Source organism: Thunnus thynnus, chromosome 20, assembly GCF_963924715.1.
Source record: "Thunnus thynnus chromosome 20, fThuThy2.1, whole genome shotgun sequence".
Taxonomy (NCBI): Eukaryota; Metazoa; Chordata; class Actinopteri; order Scombriformes; family Scombridae; genus Thunnus; species Thunnus thynnus.
In genome coordinates, this window is record NC_089536.1 from 18,188,321 (window position 1) to 18,202,542 (window position 14,222).

The 14,222-nt window shown below is 37.9% G+C and overlaps 2 protein-coding genes across 2 annotated transcripts; one reads left to right on the forward strand and one right to left on the reverse strand.

Annotated features, from left to right (window-relative positions):
* The first annotated feature begins 5,656 nt into the window (after positions 1-5,656).
* Positions 5,657-6,562, forward strand: si:ch211-131k2.2 (protachykinin-1). Its single transcript, XM_067576260.1, has 4 exons — positions 5,657-5,855; positions 6,081-6,177; positions 6,331-6,360; positions 6,473-6,562. Exons 1-4 carry the CDS (start codon positions 5,748-5,750, stop codon positions 6,538-6,540), a joined length of 303 nt encoding a protein of 100 aa, XP_067432361.1. The 5' UTR covers positions 5,657-5,747; the 3' UTR covers positions 6,541-6,562.
* Positions 6,563-7,410: 848 nt separating this feature from the next.
* kat7b (K(lysine) acetyltransferase 7b) lies at positions 7,411-13,625 on the reverse strand. The gene is made up of 14 exons (XM_067576259.1): positions 13,424-13,625; positions 12,317-12,467; positions 11,970-12,218; positions 11,723-11,805; positions 11,022-11,105; positions 10,714-10,812; positions 10,453-10,563; positions 10,038-10,229; positions 9,691-9,780; positions 9,341-9,481; positions 9,140-9,233; positions 8,139-8,285; positions 7,860-7,966; positions 7,411-7,620 (listed from the first exon to the last, which is right to left on the reverse strand). Exons 1-14 carry the CDS (start codon positions 13,439-13,441, stop codon positions 7,519-7,521), a joined length of 1,668 nt encoding a protein of 555 aa, XP_067432360.1. The 5' UTR covers positions 13,442-13,625; the 3' UTR covers positions 7,411-7,518.
* Positions 13,626-14,222: the final 597 nt, after the last annotated feature.

A 14,222-nucleotide genomic window follows, 5' to 3' on the forward strand; every position in this document is an offset into this window, starting at 1 on the left:
TCAAGCCATTCATCATGAAGGAATGCTTATTGAGAATGATGCCAGCACAGTAAATATACCAATGAAATGTAAGTCTTTTACAGATATTTTACATTTCCTCACAGTCATGAGGTAACACAAACCCTTCACAGTGATTCTGAATAACTTCAAAGCCAAGAGTCAGCTGCTTCTAACACAGGCGTCTGAACGTGAATCTATTTGCTGCTGTTTTTGTTTGAGGAAGCTCCAGTGAACCTCCGCCACCTGACATCACTTCCAAAAAGCGTGACCACTGTGATAAGACATCCACACAACCTGCCGACGTATGAGTGTGCAGGCGGGGAAATGCCTTTATCATTTATCAGTGATGACATCCGTTCTTTACAGTGTGTTTACACTGGAGCCCACTCAGTGTGCTGGTGTCGTGAAAGGCTGCCATTGAGCAAGGCTGCACTTCTTCAGGAGAAAGTCGCCATGGCACTGTTTGGTGTTAAGTAGAGAGATAAAAACCCACACAAACACACAAGATACACACCCCATGCTCCTCTTGGTTTTGGTACAACCAATCCCACCAGCCTGTCTCACACTACTGGATACATGGAGACAGAACCACTGCAGTACCAGCCTGAAGCACCCAGTCTAAGCATGCAAAGGCAGACAGTGGTATTTCATTCTCAGAGAGCCTTGAAGAGCCAAATTTATGCCTCTCTAGAGAAACCACACTAAAGTGCCACAGGGCACCAAACGGGAAAAACAACTTGGGGAACAAGCGAGTTAGGAGGCATTCAGGCTAACTGCAACAGTGAAAACTCCTAAGATAATTTATACTTTCATGTACTGGTGTATGGTTATACCGCCTACCATTGTATGGATGGAGTCTTTATCATACAATGTCTGATCTATTCTGGTGTGTCACACTTCAAACATGAAAAGTATTAGTGTCACCTTACTGAAGGTAATATGGACAATAGCAGTTTTAAGACAGCACAATTTGATATGTGATTGTGATATACCTCATAAATAAATACACATATTATTTAGATTTACATTTGTTTTGTGCCTTCATGCCACTGTGCAGAAATGAATGAAAATAATTAGCAGAGTTTTGGTATTATGATGCCACTCTGGGGACATCCTCTTGAACTTAAAGTCATTATATTGTAAATCAGTAAGTTCTGAGCATATGTTGTTACACAAGGTCCTAAGTTTTTATTGATTCATGCAAAGCTAGAATTTCGCAAAAACAAGGTTTTCATCTTTCAACAGAGATAATTTACTACTGTGAAAACTGTGTGCAACAACAAATATCCAGATTTCTTTGCGGTCTTAAAAATATTGCATGCTGACAATTGACTTTGTCCATTCATAAACTTACAAATTGAACACAAATGGTCCACAAAAATCATAACATGTGTCACATCGTCTCTTACCAAGGCAATACTTGCACATTCTTCCCTCTCTGGATATGTCACAGAAGCATTGAGACAAAATTAACCTATGTAATAAAAGGAAAATAAATTAATCATGAGGACTTCAAAGTCTTGATGCAGTAACTCCAGTGAGGTGGTGGCAACATTTAAGCAGTGAGGCAGTAGCAGGACAGGTTTTTGTGCTGTGAATACATCTGTTAGTGAACACTGCCACCTCCTGGATAAGATCCTCATTGTATCCAGTCACATACATCCAACAAGATTACAGCAGATAAAACTAGAATCAGACAACTGACTGTCACAAAAACTTATAATTGGAGAAAGAATCAATAACACTTGTGGAGAACTTTGCCAGAGGACATTTGCTGATTGAACTTTACATCTTACGCTCATTTATAGTTTTGTAACGTGCGCAAATTAACTGAAAACCCAACTCCTTATTAATATGTTGGCTAACTTGTAATATCAAGATAGCAAGAACACTTATATTCCCCTCCTCTCGAAAGATGTGGGTTTTTTTCGTTATGCACCTTAGATGTTTGAGCGTCCATCTGCAAAATAATGTATGTGCAGAGTTTGACACTAGAAGGTTGGTGTCACATTCATCATCTTAAATTTCTCTCTGCTCACCTTAAATCTGAGTTAACATGAGTGCGTACAGGCAGGATTTGTGACATCACAAAAGACTGGAAACCAATAATGGTCCAATTTACAACTTATACCAGTGTGATGTGGAAACTTGAAGCCTCCAGTGCACAAACAGTACACCTAGAAGGGACTTCAGTGAAGCATGACACATTTTGATCCAGCATGAAAAATACTTGAAATGAAAAATACTTGAAGATTAATAGATTTTGATTTTTTCAATGAGAGAGTACTAATAGTACTAATAATGAGATTTTAAGAAATTTTAACTACTTCACTTTTTGATAAAACCACATCAGACACAAATTACTATTCAAAGCAGAGTACTTTCAAAAGTCTTAAAGCATGCCTTGAGGGGATCTTTAAGTTTAAGTACATAATAGCCTTTACAGCATATTACAGTATATTTACATAGCACAGTAACTACCCTTTGTCACTTTTCTTCTGCTGTGCACTTGACTGACCGGCTCCAGTAAAACCCACTTAGTCCCATCAATGGACTAATTTGTCAGTGTTAAGATGGATCCAGATTGTGTGGAGATAGCAGGTTTAACAGTCGGCCTTAAAGCCGCTCTGTCAGGCTAAAGACGTGATGATATCAGGCCTCTAGACTAAACTCACCACAGTGGAGCATACCTGGGGTTTGACTCATCTGATAACACAGTATCTGTCAACAGGAGATTATAGCCCTCAGCTGTAACAATGAGGTATCGCCACCCTGTGTCATTTATCTGTATGTACCTGTAGCTTTTCTTAGGTGAGGAAAAAGATAACATGAAATTCAGATCATTTTAAGACTAATTCCTATAACAGTTCTTTAAGAAAAGCAGTGAGACTGATACACTGACAATATGGTGGCGCGTAGCAAACACCATATGAAAGCATTTATTCACACAACTCACAAGAATAGACAAGATGATGGTTTTTATTACTTCAGACCACAAAGAAATTATACACAGATACTGTATATTGTATCTGTCATGTACAATTTCCCCAAAGGATGATGATTAGTGTAATACAGTGGGCTGCATTTCATGGGCAATTTAAAAAATACCCACAGTTGTATTGGTGTAGTCAGAAAGTTAAAGGATCAGCGTATAAGGTTTAAGGGGGTCTACTGGCAGAAATGGAATATAATAATTATGTTTTAATTAGTGTATAATCACCTGAAAATAAGAGTTGTGTTTTTGTTACCTTAGAATGAGCCCTTTATATCCACATAGGGAGGCAGGTCCCAAGTAAGTCTATCTGCAAACTTGCAGTAGCTACATGATACACCTACTTGGTTAGGTTTCAGCATGATCAGTGTGATGGTTAGGGTTAGGGGTCAGGGGTGCGTGTTGTGTAGTAAAGTGGGTGTGTCGTGTAAGTCTGCAAGACTGCAGATAGACCCTTCTCGTAAGTCCTCTTTTTTACGAAGCCCGCCATGTTGCACCGCCATGTTTCTACAGTAGCCCACAACGGATGAACCAAACACTGGCTCTAGAGAGCGCCTTTCGCGTTTTTCATGAGTTTCGTGGCCACTGTTGGTTCCTCTACAAGCATGGAGGGGGGGGGGGGGATTTCAGTTGGTTGCAATCCGCAACCTCACTGCTAGATGCCACTAGATTCTACACACTGGTCTTTTAAATGTGATCAAATTAAAAGTCTGTTATTCTTGCAAGATGTTTGGATAAAAGTAATGACTCCCTAAGATGAAGCAGATGAAGGGGATTTCCTTGGAAACACTGAATGCACCGTTTGAGGCCTGCATTAAAACCTCCAACATCTCAAAACAGAGCCTGTTATTGGTTAAATTAAGAATTGTTTGTAAGCAGTGGACATGAGGTTGACTTTGAACTATATCCTAATTCAATAAAAACAATACAATATAATATGATACAACTCATAATGTTGTCCATATGGGCACAATCTTCCATGAGGACAAATCAGTCCAGAGAGAAATTAAGAGTTAAAATGCTTGACCATTCATGCTACATAAAGACATTAAATAAGATTATTCCTAAACTTGACTTGATTTCACTGCATTTTAACAATTACATATCCCATGACGCACCTGTAAGAACATGATTCACATCAATCACAGTAGCAAGTTTGTTGTCTGATCAGATTCAAAGCTCTCTAATGGTTTAAATTGGTTTAAATTGTAACAAGACTAAATGTTAATACTTTAACTGGTTACACTAGAAGAGTCTTACATTTGAAGGTAAAACGGAGGTTAACATCTGAGTCTCAGCAGTGAATCACAAGCAGCGAGCGGTCCAAAATCCTGAAATGGCCTGCCCAACTGCTACCCTGCGTCAAATGGAAATGCAGTGTTCTGTCATTACGGGAGCTCTTTGTGGTTCCACCATTTCATATGCAAATGTGGTGCCTCTGATTTCTTTTGATTCAGCACTCCACGTTAGCCGTGGGTTAGACTACGTGCACATGAGGGCTGTTCAGGTGTAATTGCCTTTCAGGCCTAATTGTCCCGGGCTTTTCTTGCTTTTAGAAGCACCTGTGCGTGGATCAAAGCATTTGATGTGTCAGCTTTGTTTCAAGTGGGCGTCCTTACAGTGCACAGATTGTCAATTAATTGCCTCTCCAGAAATTTCTATGGCCAGAGTGTTGAAAAAAGAGCTCACCTTTCATTAAAACAGAACATTTAAATGGCTAAGTAAGTAAAGATCATGAAAAGGTTTAATAACAGTGTAATTATCTCAGGAAATGGAAAATAAATGACCCTACTGACATATTGCGTAATCAAAAAGCTACAAATATTGATATGATTAACCACCGTATTTGAGTATATTTCAGGTTATAAGATGCAATATCATTCATGCATATTTCATAACACTTGAAATGTCAACTGTCTACTTGAGTACTTTTTTTATCATCTGCTTGACTTCTGATCATTACAAGTTAATACAACCTTGAGTGCATCTGTATTTAATATTAAATCGTTATATATCAGTGCATCTAATGCAGCTCTCTTGACCTTTGAGGTCACATCTGTGTTGTCCCACTTAATGAATTCAGGTCTGCTGGTAGTTCATCAAGTCAAATGGCTAACCTATAAAGTACTACCTTCAAAGCAGACGGTTTTATTTGCCGAGCGTTACTCAAAGACCCAATACGCCTGCATGTCCTGCCCTCTTCCTCGGTGATATCAAAGAAGCATGTGCACATCACAAGGTCACAAATGAGCAACAGGAGAATATTTTAGACCAAAAGCAATTCAGATATCTAATAAAAATGGAAATGAAAGGTGACCATCTCAAATGTAAATATTTAATTAAGCTTTAACATTATTGACCGTGTGGGTTTTATTTGACACTGATAGTAAATTACAGTTCGTTCAACTGAAAATACTATCTTTGATTTATCATATATTTAACATGTAACGGCTGCAAAACATTTAATCACTGAAGTGAAAAGTTGGTAGAAATCTTATATTGTAATATGACTGTAATCTGGTAGTATTCAAACTCATTGGAGGCAAGTGCGTAATCATCTTTAGAGGGGAGGGGTCTGGCAGCATGGGGTATAGAGGTATAAATGCCCCCTGGATTCAGTTTGGGGCAGACAGATTAATACTGCATCCCATCTGCCTGACATTGTTCTAAAACTTTTTTTTTCTATCCTTTTTTGCTAGAAACAATTGTTTTTCTTACAGAGATACAGACTGAAATATTTCTCTGTGACCTAGAAATGGATAATTGGAAGATCCAGCTTGTTGTTGTTACTTTTTGTGCTTTGGTGCATCAGGGACTGTCTTCTAGTGCGGAAGAGAGGAGAGCCTTATCCAGAGACTGGCAGGTGAGCATCAGTAATTTATGTTCTCATCAGAAATGAGAGAAAATATTTATTTTTATTGCAGAAATTTTCTCAAATCTTTGCTTGATTAATGGCTCAAAATTGAATATCAATGAATTAGGACATACATGTAGGGAATATGTATTAATCAAAAAAAGTATTTTCGATTAATGATCCTGATTTTAAGACGACAAATCAAATGTGTACCGTGTGTAATTTTTGTGGCAGGATGAATCACTGGAGACAGATCTGACCCAACCCATTGACACTTTGATGAAAAGATCTAAAGCCCTTCGCTTCTATGGACTCATGGGGAAACGCTCAGGTGGCCTTTAACCTCATCTTTGCTTATAAATCAAAGCATGCGACTATTGTTTTTTGTGTGTTTATAATTAAACTTTTTCAGTATGTAAAACAATATCTGTCTGTGGTAATGGAAATGAATACACTGGTATATGACTGCTTTTTTCACTCATAGGTATAAAGAAACCTTTTAAAGTAAATAGACGTAAGTAGCTTGATAAAAATACACTTTTCAACCTAAATCATTTCAGTTCCTTTTACGGCATCTTCAGCATTTTATTGTAACCTAAATCTGATCTTTTTTTTTACACTTACAGGAAACAAAGGAGAAATGTTTGTGGGCCTGATGGGAAGAAGCACTTCCAGTGATGGTGAGCACAAATAGCAAGAAACAATCTATATCATTTGAAAATATGAAGGCAGCTTTATTGATATTAAAAATATCCAATTGCTAATACACATTTAACAGCTATGATTAAAAAGTACAAGGCGTACAAGGCAGAGACAATGTTGAGTTAAAATGTTTTCTGTTCATCACAGAATCTTCCAGAATAATTCCTTCTGCAACTATCACTGCAATCGATGTTTCGGAGAAACCACACAAGCAAGGTATGATTGTATCAGTATAAAAACCTGAGGTTGTTTTATTTTTATGTGCATCTTTACAGTGGTATTCTCAGTTTTTATATTTGCAGCAAATTTAAAAATATCTCAATTTATTGTTCCATTATTTGGCAGGTTTACCAGAAGAATGGGTCCAAATCCTGTATTGATGGAGCAAGAAAAAGCACACGTTATCATGATCTATACAATTTTACACCAACCAAAGAATACGTGACCATAAATCATACTTCTCAAAATTCACTCTGCTTACGGTTTCAATTCATGCTGACAATTACTGTATTTATCCAAAAAACAAAAACTATCATCTTCAAAATGCACATTTCTTGAACGAAATAAAAATAACCGCCTGCAAATGCTGCCAAATGTAGGTATGTCTTTTTTTTTTTTTTTTCTCGCATGAGCAAAGCCACACATTCATGTTAACCACCACAATGGACCATTTATGATTTAACATTCAAAGCTTAGTAGATGTAGGCAGTTTTAAAACAAAAAGGACCGTTCATTTTTTTTGAAAATGTTTTAGTCAAGAATCATTTTGACTTAGAATGTATGGTGTTTAAAATATAAACGAAAAGTAAAATATAAAAGTAAAAAAAGGTTGCATGACACAAATAAACAGGGTAAAAAAAAATGAAAGAAAGAAAGAACACTGATCTTTATTGACAGTTAGTAGGTCTAGGCTACTTGTGGCTGGTGAGGCTGGAGGTGAGTTCATTCAGTAGCCTGAGGATCTTAGTGCTTATGTCCCTTTGGGAGGCGTCCATTTCAGTGAGCTCGGGTCAATGGTTTTGTTGCTATTGCCTCGCTTGATCTCCTTTGCTTTCCACTCATCAATCAGATCCTGTAATGAAGAAAAAAGTAACAAACTGTTGTCAAATAATGATTATTGATATAGATGATTAAATTTAAATATAAGCATAATTACTGTCATTTTGCAACAGGGAGAAATGTATTGGGACTGGAAGATATGAAAAATGTGCTATAATAAAATTATCTAGAGAGATGATAAATAACATTATCACTCAGCTCTCAACAGTGATTAAAATCGGAGCTACACAGGCCAACGGACCGACATCTTACCTGTCGCTTCAACACCAAGTGTTTTCCCTTCCAGTACTTCAGCATCTGAAGAGACTGCAGGGTGCTCACAATGTCCACTGGATTGACAGCAGTTTCCTGACTGATCTCTGTGCATCAAGCAAATATTACAATAGTAAATATGGTGAAATTGTTGCAGACAATCTTTTCCTGTGTTAAAAGTGTCTTATAAAAACATTTTGTATCTTATCTTAATGGTAGTAAAAAAATTTAAAAAAGGCAAGTGGATAACCTGCATATGAATTCTGTGTTCTCACTCACCTTTGATGGAGATCTCCTTGCCTTGGAAGTTGCACATGTATCTAAGTAACACTTCCTTCCAGTAGCTACGGTAGCTGATGAGGCCCAGATCAGATAGAGGCCTCTCTGGTGAGCCCACCTTCTCCTCCACTTTGGACAGCAGATAGCCTAAATAAAGCACAGAGGACAGTCAGCAGGGGCAGTTTAAAAGAGCACTATATTAAAAATCTATATTTTATTATGTTCTGAAAAAAAATTAAAATACTACTTCAATAATTTTGATTTATCCCATTTAAAAATACATTGATGTTCTAAATTAAAACAGATAATTTAAATCAAGAATAAAACTGGAAAGAAAATACTGCAATGGCTCATGACTTCATAATCTAATGTGAAATCCTTGGATGAATACCACTTCATTGATCATGTATTATAAATATTCAAAATTTTGTTGACTAAGCAGCAAGTGATAAAATCTACTATGTCTCTATAGATTCTATGATACAACTGCTTTATTTATAGGGTAATTTTGGCACAACAAAATGACCCCAACATCAGGCTGAACTTACATAACTGGTAAAAAAAAAAAGACAACAGCTGAGTTTAAAGCAGCTGACTTTATAGTCACTGATTATGGCGCTACAATAATTTTCAATTAAATTGATGATATTACAGAGGTCCAAACAGTACCATCACCTTTTTATTTTCAATTAACTGCTCAAATATTGGCAAGGCTTTTGTTCAGAGTGGGCAGACAATCTGATTTTTGGCTATCATTCACAATAAATACAACTGCTTAAGATTCAACAATATTTCAATAACAATAACACATGCCTCAATCCTTCATTGTTGAGATTTTAATTTTTAAATGTTCATTTATTTTACCTGGTCTTGTTCTGAAGCAAGGAAATGTTGTGTAATTATATATTCTCCTTACTGATTAATCCTACTGTTAGGACAGTCAACAGTAATTTTTCATAGTAACAGATTGAGTGAGAGGAAATTGGTGAACATATACATACTGAAGTCAATGAGCATCTTGCCAAAGCCCTGCCTCATGTACTGTGGCATCGTCAGAATACAGGAAACATTGTAGTTGAGGAAGGAATTCTTTTCCTTCAAATAAGAGAAAAGAAAAAACATTTTAGTTACTTCTGTATAAAGAAAAGAAATCTTATTTACCGTATAAATATACCATGAATCTAAATTTATTCTTTATTTACCTTAGAAAAGTATCCCACTAAATGGCAGCCGGTGTTGTCGGCCTCAGTCATGACATAAAAGAGAAAAGGCTCCACATCGTAGTACAGCGTTTTGTGGTCCAAGAAGAGCTTAGCAAGTAAACACAGGTTCTGGCAGTAGATCTGGGGATAAAACGGCACTTCCTTACTTCATTCAGTCCATTATATGATCCTCTTCAAATTCAGATATCACTGCCATGCTTGCTTTACAGATTTATAGGTAAACGATTGCTAAATAACTACAAAAGATGGTGTTACTACAAAGACACAAAATAATATACACTTATTTGCTTATCTGCTTTTTTTTAAATTAAAATTCCAAGTCCCCTTACCTTATTCTTTTTGCCATCAACTTCAAACACAGATATAGACCCTTTTCTGTACACCTCATCTCCTGGAGGATGCTTCCACACACACTTGGCCTGAAAACACACATCATAAAAACACTAACTTGTGTTATTTCCAATATATAAAAACATAGTTACCCTACAATTTTTTTTACCTACGACAAATTTTTAGCTTTCATTATTATTATTAATAATAAAAACCATCAGTAAGTTGGTCAGGTGTCAGACTTTTTCAAAAAGTGGACATCTTACAAGTAGAAAAAAACAACTACAGAGTGGTGTACATTAGTGGTGTATCACAGGCTTTGAGATTACAAATCTCTGACTCTCACCATGTGTCGCCTGAGGATGGTCTGGCTCTTCATGTATTTGAGGCAGAATTCGCAGACATAGAGGCGACCCAGACGTGCGTACTCTTCAGGATAGGGCGAGTGGTACCAGGTGTCCAGCTCGTAGCGGCCAAACAGGATGGTCTTGATCATGTTACTGCCCTCAGTGATCTGACCCTGGATACGCAGCTTCTCCTGCAGGAGAAAAACATAGTGTCACTGCTGATCTTAGCACCAACCTGACAACTGACACCTTAAGAGGTAACAAATGGCAGAAGAGTCGCACAGCTTATTGCCTTTGTCATTATTTCTACTTTAGTTCAAGCAGAAGGACGTTCCTGTTTCATTAACTGGTGTTTATAACCAATTATTTAAAATTAGAAAATCTTAATAAAAGGGATATGAAACAGCACATTACCAGGTCTTCAGATGCACGGGCCTGGGCTTTCCTGAAAAGCTCCAGGTCATAATCACTGGTGATGTTCTCCAGCAGAGGTTCTCTGGTGTTGCTGTGCGTCTGCCGATGCTCCTGTGGATCAGACAGAATGAGAAACAGGGATAAGACAATGTTCCAGCTGCGCTGCAGTTGAGTGCCGCTTGTAATGGTGACACACGGGAGCAAGAGCTAAAGTGTGCAGCAGCAAGTGAACAGCAGCATATTGGAGTGCCAGTGATGTACCATATGCTTTTCTTTCTGCTCCTTCTGCAGTCCAGAGTTACGCCCCTTCCTCAACTCAGCCACCTGCTCTTTGTATCTGCTCTGTTTTGATGTTGGTGTCTAAAAAACAAGATGGAAATACATTGACTTTCATATTTACATCAGTGCTGCACAATAAAAACTAAAATACATACTTGTAATTCAATGTACATTGTCAGCAGTTCTGTGCAGCTGGAAACTTTGTATACTATTAATTCTGCAGCCCTAGATAACATCCATGTACTGTTATGCCAATTACTGTGATGCCAGTCATTGCAAAAAGAGACTACCTGGTGACGAGTTGCATGGCGCGAGTTGCTTTCTTCCTGCCCCTTCATCTCCTCTTCTTGTTTCTCACGGCTGATGGCTTTCACCTGAAAATAAAGGAAAAACAACTCACTGCTCCCAGTCTTGTTTTTTCCCTCAGGAATAAGTCTGAAAGGGAAGAGATGTGGCTCAAAATGCCAAATACTTATTTTCATGTGTTGCTGGACCTTATTAACTTATTGTAAAATAATACTCTTAGGCTGATTGGGGGTGTGATCTTGTGTTGTTCTATACAGTGTGAACTTTAATGTGATTGGAGATTATTTTGTGAATCTGGGATCTTTGTTTCTTATGATGCATGATGCTGGCCAGGACAACTGAACTGAGCCTCCCCTTGCTACAATAATGGTTAAATAAAAACCACAGTTAGTGTTGACAGAGACATTACAATCAATATTGCTGTATATGTGCCAGTCTTAGTTTACTACAAGTTTTACACTGTTGTGTCAAACCATGATATTAAATACTCATTAAAACCAATGAAACTGACTGATGTAACTTTAATGCAGACAGCCCAAAAAGACATATAAAATCTATGTACAGATATGATACATATTAGAAGGGTTGCATTAGGAAGGGAAAAATAAATCATGGAAGATGAGGACAAACGTGTAGGGTAGCTAACTAACAAAATAAATCCAAGATGTTTTTTCAAGATACTCACCTTGCACTCATCAGCAGAGAGATTGTGGTAAAGAGGGCAACCTGATACAGCAAAATGACGTTCATGTTTTCCTGTGAGGTGACCTGGGCAAATGGAGAGAAGGAAGTAATTTATATTATTAATACACTCATATTCTTATGTTACAAGATGTCACTGAATATAAATCAAATTAAATATGTTCAAATAATCAATGGGGATGGCCTTGACGAGCAAATGTGTGAAATTTGCAAAATGGTAGGGATTTTACCAAGTGAATTACACCCCGGGGTTGGGCATTTCATGTTAAAGTTGTAGGTCTCGTGACAGCGGCGGCGCTTGGGTCGATGGGAGAGGTCCTTATCTGAATCTCTGTTGGCTTGATCTTTGGCCTGGCTCTCATCATGAGAGGCATTGGGGCTGGAGATGTCCAGCTCAGACTCGGAGGAGGGGGCATTTCCTGTGGGCGTCAGTGGTGGAGATTCATCATGGTCCGCAGCTCGCTTCAAGTCAGGGGTATCTGAAGCAAAAGGAGTCAAACCACCACTCTGATTAAACACCTGAGACAAGGAATACTGTAAAGGCTTTATACTGTATTTAATGAATATTTTGGCCAACCTTGTGAGCTTTGGCTAAGGCGAGTGGAGGCTCTGGTGAGGCGTTGCCTTTTGGACGTGTTCCCATCACTCTCTGAACTGTTGGTCTGTTCTCTTTCAGCGGAGGAGTCTGAGTCTTCTGTTCCATCTGAACCACTCCCAGCCATATGTCTCTATCAGGCAAACAAACAAGTGCAAATGAGAGGCATCCAACACAAACTCTGTAATCATGGTACAAAAAGTTAACAGCTGATGTGCCACTACAAGCGATGTCAATTTGACATGACAACAATAGGGGTCAGTCTTAAGCACAATCAATGAGGTTAGCTTGCTAATTACTGTGTTTTTGATTCATAATACCAGCAACCCAAAATCTGGGACACAGATACGGTTATGTAACAAAAGCCGTTTAAGAGTTTACCCACTATTTTTATCCAGCCACCTCTTCTTTAATCATGCTTTAAGAGAAAGGCCACAGACAGCTGTTAGCTTGCTGTTAGCTGCATTTTCAGTAACGTTAGGCTACACAGCTGACTACCGGCTAACTAAAAGCATATTTTACCACAGCTAGCCAGTATTTATTACTTTTTAAAGAGTGCCTAGTTAAATAACGTCATGGTTGCTAGCAAAGTATTGGGCAATACGGCGAAATAGCCAAGCTTATGTTGTTAGATTAGCATTTAACGTTAGCTATGCTGCCCCCCCTTTTTCATGCGGCTAATAGACTTGGACCAAACTACATTAGCAAATCTCGCAGTTTAAGATGTTATGCTGATTAATGAGCATCCCTGCTTGTATTTATTCACATATTCTTGGCATAATACATGTTATTGTGGTCTTATGGTGAGTTCGGCTCATAAATAATCCACAAAGTACAGTTATGTTTCAATCATATCTAAGGTAAAGTTTTAGATTTGGTTCTGGTGCTTGTTCCCACCCACCAAAAGCAAAATAAGACAACTTATACAGTTGAAAATTATTGAGATGATTAACTGCTGCACGTATGCACCACTAATGCCATGTTTTGGCGTGTTAAATCGTTAGAAATATTAATGCTTTGGAAGAAAACATCGGCGCTAACTTCACCTAGCTAACATTACCCTCTAGTGCGACCTACATTTGTTCTTACCTGTCGTCTACGAGGCATTTTCAGTTTGATGAGCACCGATTCATGTGCGTTTGAAGTATCAAAGCAAGCAAAAATCCCACAAACTTCAGATTGAATGAAAGAAAACTATGTATTGATTTTGTTTCAGGCAGAAGTTTATATGTACACAGCGTTGCCTGGATCTCTCGCGCCACATTCCCCGGACAGACTGCAGAGAGAATTGCATTTCCGGTGAGTGAGCCGCCAATACATCCATAGTAACCACTACATCCATGGTAACCAATACGTCCATGGTAACCTCTACATCCATAGTAACCAATACGTCCATGGTAACCACTACATTCACGGTAACCACTAAATCAATGGTAACCAATACATCCATGGTAACCACTAGGCTATGCTTATGGTAACCACTATATCGGGTTTTTAAGGGAAACATAAATAATGATATCTTAGTGGCTGGTTCGCCGTTTTTTCATTACTTACACATGTGAAGAAGTATTAGACGTTGTAGCAAAAGCCTTAACGCTGTTTAAACCCACTTTCAGATTTGTGAAACCTTTATTTTGCTAATGAAAACGAAAAAAGGGCGTTTTCACTGCTTTTTCCCATCTAGACCACATTAGACATTTTCTTTTTTCACAAACAAAATAAAGATTTTCACAAATCTGACACTGTCTCTGGAGTCTTCTTGGTAATGCAGTCCAGATTTGACAAGTCTAAATATAACGGTTTTTGTTCTGGACGTGGTCTAATTTGGTCAAGATGGGAAAAGCAGTGAAAACGCCCTTTTTTCATGGTTCATAAGCAAAATAAAGGT

Coding starts and splice junctions, on each gene's coding strand:
- si:ch211-131k2.2 (XM_067576260.1), top strand. CDS start 5,748: ATGGATAATTGGAAGATCCAGCTTGTTGTTGTTACTTTTTGTGCTTTG. Junction 5,856..6,080: donor CCTTATCCAGAGACTGGCAG/GTGAGCATCAGT, acceptor TTTTTGTGGCAG/GATGAATCACTGGAGACAGA. Junction 6,361..6,472: donor ACCTTTTAAAGTAAATAGAC/GTAAGTAGCTTG, acceptor TTACACTTACAG/GAAACAAAGGAGAAATGTTT.
- kat7b (XM_067576259.1), bottom strand. Junction 10,813..11,021: donor GCCATGCAACTCGTCACCAG/GTAGTCTCTTTT, acceptor CTTGTTTTTTAG/ACACCAACATCAAAACAGAG. Junction 8,286..9,139: donor CAAGATGCTCATTGACTTCA/GTATGTATATGT, acceptor TGCTTTATTTAG/GCTATCTGCTGTCCAAAGTG.